This window comes from Polyodon spathula, chromosome 5, assembly GCF_017654505.1.
Source record: "Polyodon spathula isolate WHYD16114869_AA chromosome 5, ASM1765450v1, whole genome shotgun sequence".
Lineage (NCBI taxonomy): Eukaryota > Metazoa > Chordata > Actinopteri > Acipenseriformes > Polyodontidae > Polyodon > Polyodon spathula.
In genome coordinates this window covers 14,887,027-14,905,985 of record NC_054538.1, presented here as the reverse complement: position 1 = coordinate 14,905,985, position 18,959 = coordinate 14,887,027, and the positions used below count along the sequence as shown (strand labels likewise).

The 18,959-nt window shown below is 37.5% G+C and overlaps 1 protein-coding gene across 2 annotated transcripts; it reads left to right on the top strand.

Annotated features, from left to right (window-relative positions):
* The first annotated feature begins 3,187 nt into the window (after window positions 1-3,187).
* LOC121315603 (lysosomal-associated transmembrane protein 4A-like) lies at window positions 3,188-17,217 on the top strand. 2 transcript variants are annotated; one of them, XM_041249835.1, is made up of 8 exons: window positions 3,188-3,260; window positions 3,354-3,460; window positions 6,774-6,894; window positions 11,596-11,669; window positions 14,191-14,313; window positions 14,768-14,863; window positions 15,264-15,362; window positions 15,721-17,217. In XM_041249835.1, the coding sequence occupies exons 2-8, from the start codon at window positions 3,362-3,364 to the stop codon at window positions 15,799-15,801; spliced, it is 693 nt and encodes a 230-aa protein (XP_041105769.1). In that variant the 5' UTR covers window positions 3,188-3,260; window positions 3,354-3,361; the 3' UTR covers window positions 15,802-17,217. The 2 variants fall into 2 exon arrangements, with proteins under 2 accessions (XP_041105769.1, XP_041105768.1); XM_041249834.1 differs by having other exon boundaries at window positions 3,223-3,460.
* The last annotated feature ends 1,742 nt before the right edge of the window (window positions 17,218-18,959 follow it).

Here is an 18,959-nt window from a genome sequence, read left to right as displayed (position 1 = left end):
TTATTATATGTTGAGGTTATTAATCCTGTATTCCATGTTTCTGGGAAATATCCGGTATTTAATACTAAGTTGAAGAGTTTTACCAGGGTGCTCTGTATTGCTGGGTTACAGTATTTGAGCATTTCATTGAGGATGCTGTCCTGACCACAAGTATTTTTAGATTTCCATGTTTCTCTTTGACTTCTCGCAGTGTGATTGGGGTGTCTAGAGGGGACTGGTTGTCTTTAATTACTTTTTCTATTTTTTTTTTGTTTGTTTGTTTTGTTTATTTAGAATGCGTAGTTGGTCTGGATTTAATTCTTTATTTGGAATTGATTTGTATTGTGTTTCCATTTTGGATTCCTAATTCTCTATCTGTTTTTTTCGGAGTTTAATTTTTGCCAAGTTGTCCAAAAGGTATTTTTTGTCAATTGAATCTTCTATTTCTGATAGTTTAATGCTCTTGCATTTTTGTTTTTTCTGCAGAAGAGTGCTTTTATATTGTTTTAGGGTGTGACAGTAGGTTTGATGGAATTCTGTGTTGTTTGGTTGGGTATGTTTATGGTTTGATAGGTTTCTTAGCTTTTTCCTCATTACATTCATTGTCAAACCATTTTTCTGTCATGTTGTGTTTTTGGGTGTTACAGATTTTTCTGTTGAGTTTTAGGTTTGATTTTTCAGCCAGTGTTGAAAAAATGTGTTTTAAATATTCTAGGGCCTGGTTTACATGATTTATGTTATGGGTATAATTTCTTGATTGAAGATTGATTAATAATATTTTGATGACTATATCATCAATAGTTATTTTATATTGCTCTTTGCAGTTTTGTGCCCATTTTGTAGGTGGGCTGGAGCTTGTGCAGGTGTGATGGGGTGTTCTGGTTAGTGTTGTGGAGATTTGCTGTGTGTAGCTAGAGCACTGTTTGGCAGTGATCTGACAATACAGTTTCAGGTTTTATTATAAAAGCATTTATGTTGTTTGGGTCTAAATCTGTGATGGCAACTACACTGCACCCTAATGTGTAGCTGTATGTATATTTACCTAGCCAGTCCCCCCTGGTCCTCCCATTAACTATGCAGAGACCCAGGCTTTTACACGGGTGATTTCTTATTCACTATACTATCAAAGCTGTTTCTCTGGTTAGTGATAGGGTCATGATATAAAGAGGTTTTTCCAAATAAGTGATTATTCCCATCTGTGGTAACAAAATCTTTCTCTTTCTCTGTTCTTGCATTAAAGTCCCCACATAGTAATATTTTTCCTTTTGTTTGGAAGTGGGCAACCTCTGCTTCTATATTCTGGGGATATTTTTTATTATAATAGGGGAAGTCAGATGGGATAGATAGATGTCAGAATTAACCTGGAAGAGATGGAGCTTGTGTACTCTCCTCTATACCATACTATTATTCCACCTGAACTACTGCCACATTTGATTTTGTTCTTTTTAATTGAGCGGATTAAAGGTTCTCTATTTGCAGTTGGACAATAAATAGCCCTGTCTGTATTTAACCGTGTCTCTAACAAAAAATTAAGTTGCAAAATAAAAGTAAATTGCAAATATTTAAAGTCATTAATATTCAAAATATTTTATATCGTTTATACTATCAATATTATATATATATATAATAGTATATATATATATATATATATATATATATATATATATATATATATATATATATATATATGAGGAAAAAGCTAAGAAACCTATCAAACCATAAACATACCCAACCAAACAACATAGAATTGCATCAAACCTACTTTCACACCCTAAAACAATATAAAAGCACTCTTCTGCACACACAAACACATTCATAAACTTTCATTGTTAATGACACTTTTTCTATATATGTGTTATGAACTATAATTATAATAATAATTATTATTATTATTTATTTATTTAATATTATTATTTATTTATTTTTTTTGCTGTGCTACTCACACTATCATGCGTCTGGTGCAGATTTCATTAAGCAAGTGGCGAATGTCGCTCAGCTCTGAGCCAGCATTGTGTTTCCTGTCCCACTGACAGCCCTGGTGTAGCTGTGTCAGAGGTGCTGCTATGGGTGTCTTCTCTCTCTCTCTCTCTCTCTCTCTCTCTCTCTCTCTCTCTCATCTCTCTCTCTCTCTCTCTCTCTCTCTCTCTCTCTCTCTCTCTCTCTCTCTCTCTCTCTCTCTCTCTCTCTCTCTCTCTCTCTCTCTCTCTCTCTCTCTCTCTCTCTCTCATACTTTCTTACAAACACCAGTAGCCTAACTAGTGAAGTAACTGTATTACTGTACCTACCAAATCAATTCCCAATTCCTTTTTTTTTTTTTTTAAATCAATTTAAATTCCCATTTCCCTTTTAATGCATTCCAATTGCAAGTCTGAAGGACTAGAAATTCATTAAATGGAAATGGGGATTTAAATTGATTTTTTTTAAAAAAGGAAATGACCCCAACCCTAGTACCTACCACAAGATAGGAAGAACAGTGTGAATGTAATTGCAGTGTCCATGAAAAAAAAAAAAAAAAAAAAAAAGAATTCCATTTCAACAGTTGTGGCAATATCATAGTAGGAAAGTAGGAAAGAGAGATTGATGTTTCTTTCCTACTTTCACCTAAAGAAGAGGCCTTTGAGGTCTTGAAAGCTTGTGAATAATTATTATTTAGTTAGTCCTATACAAGGTATCACATCTCCTTCTCTTTGTCTATCATCTCTGGACTAATATGGCTACCATTTCATCTATCCACTTCTTCTCAAATAAATTCTAGAAACTTCTCTTACATAAAAAAACAAACAAACAACAAAACAAACATATAGTACAGTATAATTACAGAGGCAAATTATATTATCACTGCAGTAAATAACACTGGGAACCTCTGGGGCCTTAGGTCAATTTGTGCTCAGCCATTTCAAACCAACTCCTATTTTTGCTTACGTGGAGAAATAATTGTTGTTAGCTAAAATAATGAGGCCAATTTCACCCAGCTAAACCCCCCTGTGCTACAGCAAATGACAGAGCGTGGGCTATACTGTAGGAATTCAATTTCCGGCTCCTGTTGTCAATTCGTCCTGTCAGTTGCATTCACCCATTCGTCTCTAACGCTATCCAATCAGAGGTGAGAAGCACATCAGATTGCGTCCCGTCTCTCATTCGTATCATTGTCTGACAATTATCATTTAGAAGCACCGCCTCTTTAAAAGCCGATAGGCATTGGCTTATCTTGTAAGCAATCAAATTACACTTGTAGTCTCGTTGCAGTTGCGTGGGCGTTGTAGCGAAAGCGCTAGTAGGAGGTAAACGGACAGATAGGGAAGGATAAGTTTTTTGTTTGTTTGTTTTTTTTTTTAACTGTTTTTTTCCTCCCTTAATGTATTTACCCAAAACAGAGGACGACATGACTTTCAAGCCGAGTCGGGATAAGTTCTACAGTACACGGTGTTGTGGTTGTTGTCATGTCAGGACTGGAACCATTATCCTGGGGACATGGTACATGGTGAGTGATAGGGAGGGAGTGTTGTTGTTTTCCTCTGTCTGTATTATATACGATGTATTCTGATGGCGTTGATTGTAAAAGATTTAAAAAAAAAATGCCTACCGTGTTGTCTATCCCATAGGAAATTATATTATGAGTAATTCTTTCTATTGCCAGTATGTATTGTTTATAGATCATGTTTGTTAGTATTGCGTTATTGCTGGCTTAGTTTTGTGTTTGCGCCACTGGTTTACCACACTAGCAGCTCTGTGGTCTTTCAGTCATGTAGTCTTTAAAATAAATAAATAAATAAAAACCCTGTGTGTGTGTGTGTGTGTGTGTGTGTGTGTACACATGTACAAACACGTGCATTAATATAACTGGATTATTTCACTTTAATAAAGGCCCGAGTATTTAATACCCGAGGTCCCGGTTATTGGTTTGCGATTCCTGATAATGACTTGAAATTTGCTTGCAATTAAAATAACGTTTGATCTAGAGTTTGTTTTAAAGTCTGCGAGAGGGGCTGTCTTTGCCTTCAGTTTACACTTCTCACATGAAGAGATTTTTGTAAACTCGAATTCTACTATATCCTTTTTTTTTTATGACCGTGTGACCGCTCGCAACCGTTGATGCGGCATTTTGCTGTGTGTGACTTGCGTACAGTACAGTCACAAGCCCTTAATTTTATGCAGTCTCTGAACCACCACGTTAGTTAATTTTACAATTCTAGTAGTAGCTGGAAATGCGGCACTTTGAACTGTGCAGTAGAATCTGCGCAGATCCAGAGTTAATGTGATCGGTGGATTTCTCGAGAATGCAGATGAAACTTAAAGCGAATAACATGCTGTTAAAATATAATATTAAACAAACAAACGCATCTACAGTTTTTGTAGCTGTTAACAGTATATGCAATAGGTCGAATTTTGCTGTCTGTATGTTTAAGTAGCTTGCCCAGATTCTGCTTATTTGTTTTGTTTCCGTTGCCATTGCTATGAAAACGATCTGTTGACTGAGGCTTCAAAATTGTACTCGCATGATCCCTTTGGCTGTATGAAAGGGTTATAACGGTATATTATACCTGCATAGATTGCGCAATTCCGTTGTGTGTGTGGTTATTTAAAATACGTTTGAGGCGTCTCTGAGACAGCTCAGTATAAAACATCACATTATTTAACATAATGGTGAAGCAACTCGCCAGAACAGGAAACGCCACGTTTTTCTGCGAATTGTCAGTTGAGTTTTTTTTTTTTTTTTTTTTTTGAGCTCGAACAATTTCCAGCTATGTGGTAGAAACACTGAAACGGCAGCGCATTTTCGAGTTTGTTTAAATGCCATTTTGTAGCGATGAGGCACACTTGTACACATTGTAATACTAAACAATTAAATTATGATATCGGTTCTGGTAAATTAATAAACCAGTCAGTGTTCCTCAGGAGTCTTTCGCGATGATGACGCTTTTTCTTTTTTTCTTTGGACAAAACAGTACTGAATACAGTGGCAGAGGACTGGACCTTATCGTCGGGCCCCCCTCCCCAAACATTTATTTAACCCATATTTATAAACAAACATACCAAATGAAGTGTTCAATATTTAACTACACTAGTTTTTAATCAAACGGACAGGTTTAATCACCAATCCTAATCGGATTTCCCAGTTCCTGCGATCACAGAAATTTACAGAATTCCCAATTCTGCAGACATCTGCAGAAACTGTCTCGCATAGGAAACTTATTATTATTATTATTATTATTAATAATAAACCAGAAATGCAGGCATGTTTATTTTGTTGCCCCTAGCACCACCAAACAACTTCCGTCTAAACTACAGGGATAGGGGGAGTTAGGATAATTAAGACAATAGCGATACCTGTTGAAATGAGGGAGGATACAATCTGAATTACTGGCACCGCATACCGGCAGCTACAGATATACAAATGTGTAACATCTGTAAATATAAATACGAATCATTGTTAAATAAATACGAACTTCGAACCCCTCTGGGGCCTTATGAGTGCTTGGGCCCGAGTGCGGTTGCACCTGCTATTGCTCCGTCACTGACTGTATATGTTGTGAGCGAATCGCTATCGGTGCGAAGATGCTCTTTAAAGTGAAGTTCCCACTTCTGTAGCCGGAGCATTTACGGTGTGGGAAAAATCAGTTTCACCACAACGGTGTTCCCTTAGGCAACATGTTCTCTTAGGAGGTGTTCCTGTAAGCAGAGACTACTGTGCAACCAGTAGCTTTAAGAACACTGTGAATATAGTGTCTGCCCTGTCTGGTGGAACATAATATCCACCGGGCTGAAGTTTAGGTACTTATTTGCAGTTATTGGAGCCCTGTGAAATTCTGCTTTTTCAAATTTCGTTTCATCTGCTAAAAATTTACAGGTACACATTAATAAAAGAACTCCAAATAGATGTATATAAATACAAGCAAAGTGTACATCGCGTTTTAATTGTGTACAGGGCTCCAGTATACAACAAGTTTGAGTTTCTCATTATTTAAACACTAAGCAAGCTGATTAACTCATTCAAAGCCAAAACAGTGTTTGCTCCAGTGCAAAGTTTGCATAACGAAGAACAAGCCATATTTTCCCCAAAAGGAATAAACGTCTAATACTTAACGACGGTATCGTTTGACTCCCATTCCAGCCGGCAGTTGTCATCGTCGGCTGCATACATGCCTGTATGTACAAAATATTTGCAGGGCTGTTTAATTGTGTTGTGTGGTTTAGGCATTTTAGAAACAAATGTCTCTTCTCTTCCATTACAATTAATTTGAAATGACATTCTGACAGAGGATAAGGACGGCGGGTGCATCCGCTGCCTGGGAAGGAAGCATGCAGAGGGAGCAATTCAAGGCTGCAGCTGTTGCGTGTCTTGTGCTGATTTTTCTAAGAGGACATTAGAGAGCAGACGGTTCGCTCTTCTAGGGACTGGCGCAGCTTCCAGGCATGCCCCATTTGTCCCTTATAGTGCAGTCAAGAGTCCCCTCCCTGTACACTGGGAGCTAGGAAGTGACCCTCTAGGAGTAGGAGCAGGGGTAGTATTCCGCACTCCTCTGAGATCATCCTTTCCGTCCACTGGCTTGGAGAGTTCTCCCTCTCCTCTGCCCAGGAAGAGGGACAGAGGCTGCCGTAGCAGGCATTCCGATATCACAGACTGTGTTGTGGGGCAAATGGAGAAGCTTTCCGAAGCTGTGAACCAGAGTTTGAGAGAGCTACAGTAGCATACTGGTGGCTTGCCAATCTATGCTGTTGCAGGCTCTGTCCACTAATTTAACATGGTTACAGTATGTGCTTTTATTGTCTTAAAAGATATTGTTTCTCAACAGGTGGTAAACCTGTTGATGGGCATTATGCTAACCGTAGCAGTGACTCATCCAGATAATGTACCTGCTGCTGACCTGCAGTATGAAGTCATTGATCATTACTTTGCCTCTGATAGGATGGCAGGTAGGTGAAATTGTGTGAATTAATGTATTACAACAGTGTTTGGCCAGTGGCCATTTTTAAAATGTAGTGAAAGGCCTGAAAATGTTTTAATGGGGTACCAGTTTGCTAGGCATATTTTTATTCATAATTTAACTTATCCTACATCAGCCTATGTAGCTGGGGAGAGTTCAGGGCATGACATTAAGGTCGTGAAGGGCAAGGCAATGTTGCCTTCGTTGGGAGTGAAGATTCAGGGGCACCAAGGCAGTTCTAGGAGGCAAAAAGGCAAAACATAAATCCAGTCCAAGGGGCACCAAAGCAATTTCATGGACTCATTCATAAAACAACAAAAAATAAATGGAGCCTATTATGTTAATGAAATTAATTCAAATAAACACAAATCAATGTTTGATTTAAACATTGTTACAAAAATAAAATATAGGTTGCTTTCCCATTGTAAAAATAAAATGGTATAAAAAAAATCCAATTTTAAAAACAACACTTTTATAATGAATAAATACAAAGGGCGATTTGGCAAAAAATACATATCCATGGTCACCCCCCCCCCCCCCCCCCCACCCCCCCCCCCCCCCCCCCACCCGCCCCCCCCCCCCCCCCCCCCCCCCACCCCCCCCCCCCCCCCCCCCCCCCCCCCCCCCCCCCCCCCCCCCCCCCCCCCCCCCCCCCCAACCCCCCACCCCCCCCCCCCCCCCCCCCCCCCCCCCCCACCCCCCCCCCCCCCACCCCCCCCCCCCCCCCCCCCCCTAAACCCCCCCCCCCCCCCCCCCCCCCCCCCCCCCCCCAACAAATACAATAGATTAGAGGCTTAGATACAGCCTTGGTGATACAACAGCACAAATAAGCAATGTCAGTGAAGGGAAAGTTTTTAAAGATATATTTTCAGGCAAACTGGTTGCATATCTACACATGGCTGGACTTTGAAATAGAAACTGTCGGTTAATGCATTTACATAATGTTGGATGTTTACATTTGAGAATATATAGATACAATTCTAACACAATTACAAAACGGCAGCAGTTGTTGTCTGTGTAAACTAGCAATTTATATACACTGAAGACATGGAGTCAATGTGTTGCATTTTAAGTATTGCAATTAAGCATGTTCTCTCACAATTAAATTTACCTTGTACTTTATAACCAAGTTTATTAATAATAATAATATCGGATGAATTGTTATGCACCCATTTCTTACCTGAACATTCGGTAAAGCCGAACACAAAGAAAAAATGATGTAGCCATTAACAATCATTTTCATAAGTCGAACTGTAAAATTACCTTGACAAACTGTTTTACCGGTACTCTGTACCGCGCCGTACTGCCTTACTTTGACCTCTGAGTGTGGTTATATTGAGCTCTGTCTAACAAAGTCCCTCCTTCAGTTTGCCCTTCATTAACTAATGGTTCAGTACGTCTCTCTTGTGGCTTAGTGCTGGGAGGCACACAGTAAGATGAATGGCAACAATAATGCCTTATGATGATGCGTTATTTTCTTGCAGGACGAGATTAGACAGAGAACGGGCCAGCTGACGCTGAGCAAGTTTGTGAATGGGTTGTAGATCAGATGTGCTGGTACTGATGGACACTGGCAATGATGGGTGGGCTTACAGGGAACTTTTGCTGTCAGTGTCATTAGTTGCCATGCCTACTGTTGATCTAAGGTGTTGTATGTGTTTCTTTATTTGTCCAGTAAAGGGGCAGAGCACTACACTAGATTACAACAGCAAAGAGAGATTAGACAAAGTCAAAGTTGATTACTAAGCATTTTTGACTTATCGCTGTTGGTAGAAAGCACAAAATAGCTGATAAGTTATGGCTCAACCACCATAAAACTGTTTAAAATTGAACATTTTATAACACATATCTACAACAGTGAGTAGAATACGATACTGACAAGTGTACGCTTGTCAGGTAAATCACATGCTAAAGTGGATGTTGATGGTATGAATGTTTGTTTGTTTTGCTTACTTTGTTTCATGCATGTTTCTCAGATGTTCTGAATTTTAGTTTCTTGTTGTCATTTGAATATTAATTGTTGTATCTCTCTTGCAAACACTGCAGTCTTCTTTAAGCATAACAAAATTTGCAGTAAACTGCATTTCTTTTTTTTTTTTTTTTTTCCTCTAATTTCTTGGTTTACCAAAAAGGGGTCCCCTGAGTTACCTGTGTTCTGCGAGACCAGAATGATGTGCGGAGCTCTGCAAGAACATGTCCAGTTTAACAAGCACTGAAATCACTGTTGTACAATATATTTTATTTTAAAGAGCCCTTTCATACCATAATCTTTCCAACATATGGTTTCATTAAGGTCATTATTATGGAGATTAACTAGACATGCAAGTAGATTTTATTTTATTAAATTAGTGTTGGTTCCTTGCATACGATTTTAACAACATGACATTAACTTAACACAGCTTCCACTTTTTTCTTAAATATATGCATATGTGCTTATTTCTGGCTGTTTTTAATTCATTAACAATAATTGCTAAAGGTACACTGAAATTACATTAGAACTATTTTTACAAAAACCAGCCCAATGCATCAGTGTTAATTTCCCCTATTCATTGTGCTGCTAGGAACTGTAACTGAACTATTCTAATAGCTTGTGTACACATTAAGACCAACTAAACATGAAACTGTACTTCAGTGTGGACAATTTGAGCTAGATTAATTTTAAAGCGTTTGAGTACGGTTAGAGATGGGTTATGCAGTGTGGACAGGGCCAAAGTCAGGGTGAGTATAAAGACGGGTGTGTGGTTTTTGACTAATCTTCCAGTTCATTTAGTTGTTCATCCAAAACAGCATGTCTAATTACTACTTTGGGGATTTCTTTGCTCGTAATTGGTCACTGAGTTTTATAGTAACTGTAAACAAGATGGCTACCGGTACTTTTAAATTCTTTGAGACAGTGCAGTGATTTTTTGAATATGTGACAAGGCTCCAACTGTCTGTATACATTCATCTAGACAGCTACACGTCGCTTAACCAATCATATTGGTTATGCCTGGCTTACACTGCACGATCTTTGCTGATCGCTGAGGAGTCGGTGACTCAGGACTTTTTCAGCCTGAAAAAAGAAACAAGGACCAGGGGTCACAAATGGAGATTAGACAAACGGGCATTCAGAACAGAAAATAGGAGGCACTTTTTTACACAGAGAATTGTGAGGGTCTGGAATCAACTTCCCAGTAATGTTGTTGAAGCTGACACCCTGGGATCCTTCAAGCTGCTTGATGAGATTCTGGGATCAATAAGCTACTAACAACCAAACAAGATGGGCTGAATGGCCTCCTCTCGTTTGTAAACTTTCTTATGACTAATTTCTTAATCTTGGACAAAATGAGGTTGTTGGGGACAAAATGGTCTTTAAGTGTGAGAGGGTCTACGATGCCCCGTTAATGGCTTCTGCGATCTCCCGACGCTCTTGCGACATCCCAACAAATTTCTAACATGTCAGAAAACTTTAGTCCCTGACAAAGCAATTTGTGAAATGTGTAAGGGGCTACAGGCTGATTTCTTGACAAATGCTGTCAGCAGCCAATAGGACAAGCTAGCAACAATGGTGATGAAGAGAAAGGTGGTGCCCCTCAAGGTGTGAAGTCTCAAAATTGAGGAAAGGGATGTGGCAGGAACACCCGTGTCTCTTTGAGAAGTGTCATTTCCTATTATGATCGCTCATTGAAGGAACAAAGACGGAGGGTAATTGCTTTGGAACTTCAGGTACCTGGTAAGTAAATTGTTATAACTTGTTAACACCGAACCAGGTACTGTGTGTGGTAGGGTGTGCTGTCATGGCAATCAATTTCTACAGTCACTCGTATTCGATATCCCTTTCAAACCCCTACTGTATGCTTGTGTTGCTAATTTCCTCAAAATACGAGGACAAGGGGTGTGCAGCTGTGTGAGTGTAGATTACATTGTTGCTTATTTCAACCTATGACAAACTTGTAGTAGCCTACTATTAAAGTTGTATTGTAGTCTCTTCAAAAGCACAACACTCGCTTGTAGTACAAAATATTGTACTCCATTCTTTTAATCTAATAAATATTTTGTCCTACGAGTGAGTGTTGTGTTTTTTTAACAGATTAGATTTTGTTATTTTGGATGCACCTCGACTCGTGTTGGTTCAGAGCACAAACGTCAAGGAAATAAATATTTCCAAATGGATCCAATAGATCTTCTCCGCTTTTTTTTTTTCTGTGTAAAACAATGCACAGACAACAGCGATCGCCTCCTCGCTCGAGTCTGTGATTCTTCCGAATGATGTCTATGATTCTGCAATGGAAATAGGCGCAGTCTGTGACGAGATATCTCTGTAGTGTGTGTGTGTGTGTGTGTGTGTGTGTAGCTTGCAGTCCCCGATCTACAGTGAGAAATCGTAGCTCCATCGGTAAGTGTGAGTGGCACTGCTTCTCACAATTGCAAAAATCGTGCAGTGTAAGCCCGGCTTTATTTTACATCCCGTTGCCAGCGCTGGATTATAATGTAACAATGTAATATCTGAGCCCTATGATTTTTTTGTTTTTTGTATTGTATTATTCATCCTTCATAATAACCCAATATTCACTCGAGGTTAAAGTGTATGTGTATATATTATATATTCATTTGTTCTGGGTTTTACTTCATTCAATTTATAAATCACTTTCGTCTTTTAATAACTTGACGAATTTTCAAATGTATAACACTTTTTTTTTTTTTTTAATAGAAAATGCCTGTGTTGGATTTGCAGTTTCTTTGCTGATTACCATCAGTGCCATGATGGTGTATGGAGCTATTACTGTAAGAGATATCTTTGTTTATACATTTTCTATATCCATGTTCAGTGTGAAGTGATCTGAACGAATGGTGCGTTGTACTGTCTCGTCCAAGGCATCTGTTCTGTGTCAAAACCTCTTTCTGGTTGAGGTTGATATAAAGGATGCACACATGTTAAATATGATGGGGTTTTGGGTTTTTTTCACATGTTTTTTCGTAGTGCTGCGACAAATATCAATATTAATATAGTAAACAAATTTATCCTCAAAATTAGACGATTTACTACCTTACCAGAGCGTGTGACAGTTTCTAAATTAGCAAGTAGAAAGATTGCTCTGTCTGGGGGATTTCTGTATTAAGAAAAACAAAAAACAAACAGAAGATCAACAGAGCTGCTCTTGATGCCCTATTGACTTCTTGCTGTTTTAGGAAATGACGTTAAGGTTTTGCAAATTAATGAATATTTGAATACTTGTCAATCTTGAACCATACCATAATTTCCGTGTCTTATTAGGACCACGTATTTAAGGCAATAAATCCCTGTGTTTTGTTTTGCAAATACGAAGTACAAAGAAATAAAAAGCTATATATAATGGAGTGTGTTTGTGTGGGGTGTTTTTTTTTTTTTTTAAATTGTCAAAGGGGCTGAACAAAGTGTAAATACCTGCAACGATTGTTTGCATGGCCCCACTGTTCTTAAACGCAGAAGCAGATTTATTTTGACTTTTTTTTTGTACAAGATTTGTACTTCCACGTGCTTTGAAAAAGTGGAACTGTAAGTGAAGACATCTGTTGAAAGACACCACTTTGGAAGTTTTCCAAGCAACCATGTCAACAAATGTATCCGTATTGGAAATGAGAAAATGCTTGTTAAGAAAATATCATTTGCCTAATGGACAGTACTGCATAGAAGTACAGGATTACAAGCTTGAAGCATCATCAATCACTTGGTGTCTGTGTTTGCATTTAAAATGCAGTGTTAGCTTTTTTTTGTGGAAATAGCAACACTAAATTAATCATCTACTGTGATTTATGATAGGGATCTGGTCTCTCCATGATGGTAAATATCAGTTCATGTTTTTCTGTGACCAGCAGACAGTCTGACTGGGGTCCCAACTTCACATTTTCTCTTTTTATTGCATCGTTTTTACATGTTGAGTTGAATATAGTTAGAGGGGTTCATTAGTAGAGCCACTACAACTCTCGTTGTATAGTATAGATGTTTTAAGTACTTGCATATTTATTAAATGTCATTAAACCTTGACAAACACCTTGCATAGGAAATTTAGCCACCATAATTTCTCACTGGTGGCAGTAACATGAAGTCGTCCCCCCACTCTAACTTTAAAGTGACCTCTAATATATATTTTATTTATATTTTTTATTTGGTGCTTTACTATTGTGGGGCTGTCATAACAACTGCACATACAACAATCTACCCATTTTAAAAAAAATAAATCAAATAGGATTTGTATTGCAATCTCACTGCACTGAAGCACAAACCTGCTTATTCTCAGGTTTTGTGCAGCCTGCCAAATGGTGCATGGATGGGCTTTGCTTGGTAACCACAGCATCTAGTTAATTTCTAACTCCACTAACAACCAGTAATCATCTTGGCTGCTAAACTGACATTTTGTGAAGCCTGTCAAATTCTGACTGGGCGGTCTTAATGGGATACAGTTCAGTTATAAAACACTAACGTCACCAGTCACTCGTATACAAATGCGCGCGCACACACAAAAAGCCAAGTATTGCCAGATCTTATCAGTTGACAATTCATGCCTTTTTTAGATAATGACACAAACTGTTTTGTTCTAGTTAGTCTAGTTAATTTGTCCTGTAGTAAACTATATGCATTTGTTTAAATGTAAAAAAAAAAAACTAAATGTACAGATTTAAAACACTGGTCTTTAATTCACCATTCTTTCTTTTTTTTTCTTGTACTCAATGTGCCGTCATTAGCAAACGTGAAACTTCATCTGTACAAGCAAACAAGCCATATTTTCCCCAAAAGAAATTAAATAAACCGCCAATGATCTTTTGACTCCCATACCAGCTGACAGTTGCAAATTCTGCACATCATTTTTTGTCAATGCCAGCTGAATACATCCACTATTGCTCAAATTCTTTGCAGTGTTTGTTATGCGTAGTTAAAGCATTGTAGAAAATATTGCGTATCCTCTAGCATCACAATTTCAATTCCCAAACGACTCTCTCCAAATTGTACATCTGCGCGAGTGCTAGTCAGAACTTCAGTTTCCCTTCAGACTGTCTATGGTAATGGCTGAGCCTTGACAACTATGATTGCAAGTATTGATTTAAATTTTGTATAAACCTTCAGATCTTTTAAAATTGTACATTTTGTTTGCTTTATAACTTTCATTTAGATCTGAATTTTGTATTTGTGAAACAGACAGGGCTCTAGCCATTAGTATAAGCCAATTGGAATGAAGTGTAGCCAATCAAACTACTTTCAGGGATCAGTTGTATTATTCATTTGTTATACACTCACGTCAGCTATTAAAATTCATTTGTTTTCCCTCAGCATCGTGACAGATGGTTGATTCCTTTCTTCTGCTACCAGTTGTTTGATTTTGCCCTCAGTTGTCTTGTGGCTGTTAGCTCCCTAACTTACCTTCCTAGGATCAAGGACTACCTAGACCAGCTGGTATGTGAACCTATTGATCTTTTCAGTGAAACAGTAGTTGGTAGAAGTCTGAAACCATTTAAGTTGCATACTTCATATATGCAGGGTTATATAAAGATCTTGGTGTCTATTTTTATCTTGTTACCTAGGTGTAATTTTATTGACCGACCTATTAAAACAAAGTTTATACATTTTAGGGTAACGGTGTTCATATCCAGTGCTATGTAGGTCATTAAAATAGACCTAAATGTTGTTTTCTGATGACCTTGACCTCTGACCTAATATGTCTGCCATTGTGTTCATTTGACTTGAAATTGTTGCCTAAGACTATTTTTCATTGCACCTACTTGAGGAATGTACATAAGATGGAAAGTTAATTTGACCCTAATTCACTCCCCATCCCCCAAATGGCTTTTGGGCCATTGCAATGGACACTTTTTTTTTTAAGTGTGTTTTTTTGTTTTTTCATATATAGCCTGACTTCCCTTATAAGGATAACCTGCTTTCTTTGGACTCCAGCTGCCTGCTGCTTTTCGTCTTGATGTTCTTTGCTTTTTTCATCATCCTAAAGGTAGTGTTTTAAGAAGAAATGTGTCAAGGTGCTACAGTTGTGCTGTTTTTTTCTTTTGTGAAGGGCTTTTTAAAAGACAAGAACAATTGGTATGTTTGCTGTTTTGCCTTCATGTTTTTGGATTTAGGATGCACCTAGCATATTTTCTTGCAAGCTTTTCCCAGTAATGTTTTATCAAATAAGATCCCCATTGAGTCCAAAGCTTCCCCTCTTCTGATTTTATAAAAAATATACAAATCTTACAACAATGATTAGTAATTGTTAAAATCCATTACAAATAGCAGCATGTGCTTTAAATCTCATTCATGTGAAGTTATTGTTCCATATTGTAAATATAATATCAATATATAAATTGAGGAACCAGTTTGGTTAGTCATTAGAAACTGGTCATGTCTTGCAGGCCTACCTGATTAACTGTGTTTGGAACTGCTACAAGTACATCAACAACAGGAACTTGCCAGAGATTGCTGTTTACCCTGCAGTTGAAGCTCCCCCTCAGGTATACTGATAGTAAAATAATGTTTTGTTGCCAGTCCAAAAATATAATTACCTACTATAGATGTTTACCATGAATGGCTTTAGAAAATCGACTAGTTTGCAATGAATGTAAATGTAATGTGACAGTGTCTTGGTTAAACATCCTTACCGTTTTTTAAATCCTCACACTACCCAAAGATCTTACCAGATCTGTAGATCAAGTAACTAGCACCTTAAGTCTGATACTAGTTCAGTCAACCTGAAATATTTTACCTTCAGGCTTAAAGTGTAGAATACTAGAATTCTGATTCTAAAATTAAACTGCATGTCTTGGTATCTTAATACATTGTTCAATTCATGTCCTGTTTTATGATTTACAGTATGTTCTGCCCACCTACGAGATGGCTGTTAAGATGCCATTTCCACAGAAGGAGCCCCCTCCCCCCTACATGCCTGCTTGAAGAGTCTGCCTCATTGTAGACTACACTCCCTCTGAACCAGCTTCCTGTTTTTAACCTTGCAATACCTTTTTTAGAGACTAGGGATACAGAGTGATATCCTCTAATCTTTAAAGTCCAGCATTAGAGAAGTTTTTTTTATGAAAGCAATGAATAGAGAACAATTGGTAAAATACGGAAATATGTGAATTTCAGCATTACAAGAGCCAATCAAATTGTGCGAGTCTGCTAAAGGCTTCTATATTAACAGCGTTTTAAAGTCGAAGCACAGTGTCTGACTATATGTTTCGAACCTGTTTGGGGCTCATCGGTGCAGTTCAACTATACTTTGACTTCCGAAAAGCTCAGAGTACGTAAAAACAAGTAGCTTTTGAGTTAAGGGGAATGAAGGAATTGAATAGAGAACAATGGCGTAATCAGGAAAATATGCAAATTTCAGCATTATAGGAGATTTGATTGGCTCTTGTAATGCTGAAAATTGCATTGCTTTCATTCTCCTTAACTCGAAAGCTTCTTGGTTTTTTTTCTTAAGGCTACTGCACACTAGACAGACCCAAGAAGACACTGACATGATTTCATCGTGTCGGTTTTGTGTGATACAACTTGAAAACCTGCCGATGAGCAAAATACATCTGTATCGGCTCTGTCTAGTGTGCGTGGCCTTATGAGCTTTTCGGAAGTCGCTGATGAGTCCCAAACGGGGCAGAAAATGTCTGCAGATACTGTGCTTTGATTCTTAAAACACTGAATGTAGAAGCTTTTAGGCGACTTTCACACTATTTGATTGGCTTTTGTAATGCTTAAATATGCATGTGCATATATATATAGTGTGTGAATAGAAGACAGAATGGAAGCACAGATATTTCTAAGATCCTTGTTCCTCTTTCTATGTATTTTTGATGTCTCTGTAAATTATAATATAATAACATTGCCTGAATGCGGATCATGAAGTGTCTTTTTTTTTTTTTTTTTTTTTTTTTTTTTTTTTTTAGAAAACATGCTCTCCTAGTGAAGTTTTATCTTGATAGGCATTGAAAATATTCTTACAACAGTCTGTTTTAACATTTTACTGAATTTGGTTTTTTGTCTGAATTTTGTGGTTTTTAAATTACATATTAATGTTTTTAGATTGATACTGTGAGTGATCTTACTTTTGCACTTTCATCATAAGTATTCAGCCTTTTTTGTATATGTATGTGAGTGACATGTCTGTTCTTTTGTTTCAAGTTTTGAAGCCTTTTTTGGGGAATGGAATTTGAAATAAATGATGCAAAAAGTGAAAACTCAAATTAAATGGGTCATTTACAAAACAAGTGCATGGAGAAATGAACCAGGATTGGAAAACGCTGGATGCATGCTTTCTTCTTTTGTTCTTTGTTTCCTGTGAAACCAACTTGCTTCAATAAATGTTGAAAATTGTTTAGCATCTTTTAACTTTGAGATCCAGAGAGAAGTTAACTAAACTGGTGTCCATTTTCTTGGGTCCCGTTTGTAGTGACATCTATTAAAATAAATGAATAAACTTTAAATTAAGACCATGTGAAATGCTGTGGTAATCAACACATACCTACATTAAAGAAAGATAGCCACTAGATGGCACTGTTTATCCATCAGCCTAGTATTAGCAATATCATTGAGATGCATCTCAGAATTTTAAATGTACTTAAACCTCTATACATATTGTTATGCAGGTATTTGCGATTTCAATTTTGCTGACAAAGAGTGTTTCACATACAGGTAACCAGTTCAGTACAATGACTTAGTCAGCATATATAACAATACGTATACAGAGGGAGGCACACAAGTAGGAAGTGTGTGTATCTGCTAGTAAACAGAATGAACTGTAAACTGAAGGTCTTGTAGCATCAGTGTATCTTAGTGTCACAGCTGGGTACAACGGAGGTAAGTGCGTATAGTTGGCTCTTTCTGGTTTAACCAAACTACCTTTTCTCCTGCTTTATATCCACACTCCATCCACAAAATTGTTATATAATTGCAAATATTTAATAAGTTTACTGCACTGTGTTTAGTTTTCAAACAGCCGACGATGTGCTTTTGGCCAAAAAGCCCTGAAAATAAAAGCCGTTTTAAAAAAAAAAAATAAAAAAATCTTTCATCCATAGATAGATAGGTAAACTTTAATGAGTTACAGGAAAATAATTCCATCTTGAGTTTCTGTGGTGTCATAAATTACGAGACTGAAGATCGCGTAATTTATAAACTGTCACAGAAACCCAAGATGGAATTGTTTTCCTGTAACTCACTGAAGTTCACCGAAGAAGCTAATTTATTATTATTTGTATAATACATGGATATCTCTTGTGATGATAATATTAAAGCGACGATGTTCAGCAGTAGCCTAGTTTTTTGGTTTTTCTTGACGTAGTTTTTCAGTGTTGTACAGACGTTCGTGTCGTTATCCCTTTTTTAGCTTTATTTGGATGATTGCCTTTACCTTGTTTTAATTTCCCGTTTCTCTCCAGTTTCGCTGACATACGAATGTACCAGCTTTACACCTTTTTTTTTTTTTTTTCATTTTATATATTTTTTTTTACCATTTTTATATATATATATATATATATATATATATATATATATATATATATATATATATAATATTCTCATTTTGTTGATCATTAACGAACATTTCTGTATTGTGGGTATGATTGAAAACGAGACATGTGTTTGACTTTGAAAGTGGTGGTCCCGAAGAGTCGAGTGAGTCAAAGTTCAAGTATATGAATTATCATTTTTTGACATCACAACTGTGGTATTATGCTTTTTTTTCGAATGGTTGACTTCTCGGATGATTTGATTCTTAAAAGCGGACCGATATGATTACTGTGGTGCAGAATCAGCATGTTAGTTTAAGAATGAAACTTCGTTCCCTGCAATGTAACGGGCTGGCCACTAGATGTCATGAGTTCCCGTATGTATGCACAGGAACCACGCGTTTAGTTAGTAAGAAAGTTTACAAACGAGAGGAAGCCATTTGGATAACCTTGCTTGTTTGGTTGTTAGTAGCTTATTGATCCCAGAATCTCATCAAGCAGCTTTCTGAAGGGTCCCAGGGTGTCAGCTTCAACAACATTACTGAGTTGGTTCCAGACCCTCACAATTCTCTGTGTAAAAAAGTGCCTCCTATTTTCTGTTCTGAGCGC

Excerpts from the sequence above, each read along its gene's own strand:
- LOC121315603 (XM_041249834.1), top strand. The coding sequence starts at position 3,335 with ATGTATTTACCCAAAACAGAGGACGACATGACTTTCAAGCCGAGTCGG. Across the intron at positions 6,895-11,595 it reads TGCCTCTGATAGGATGGCAG|AAAATGCCTGTGTTGGATTT; the intron begins GTAGGTGAAATT and ends TTTTTTTAATAG. Across the intron at positions 15,363-15,720 it reads CAGTTGAAGCTCCCCCTCAG|TATGTTCTGCCCACCTACGA; the intron begins GTATACTGATAG and ends TATGATTTACAG.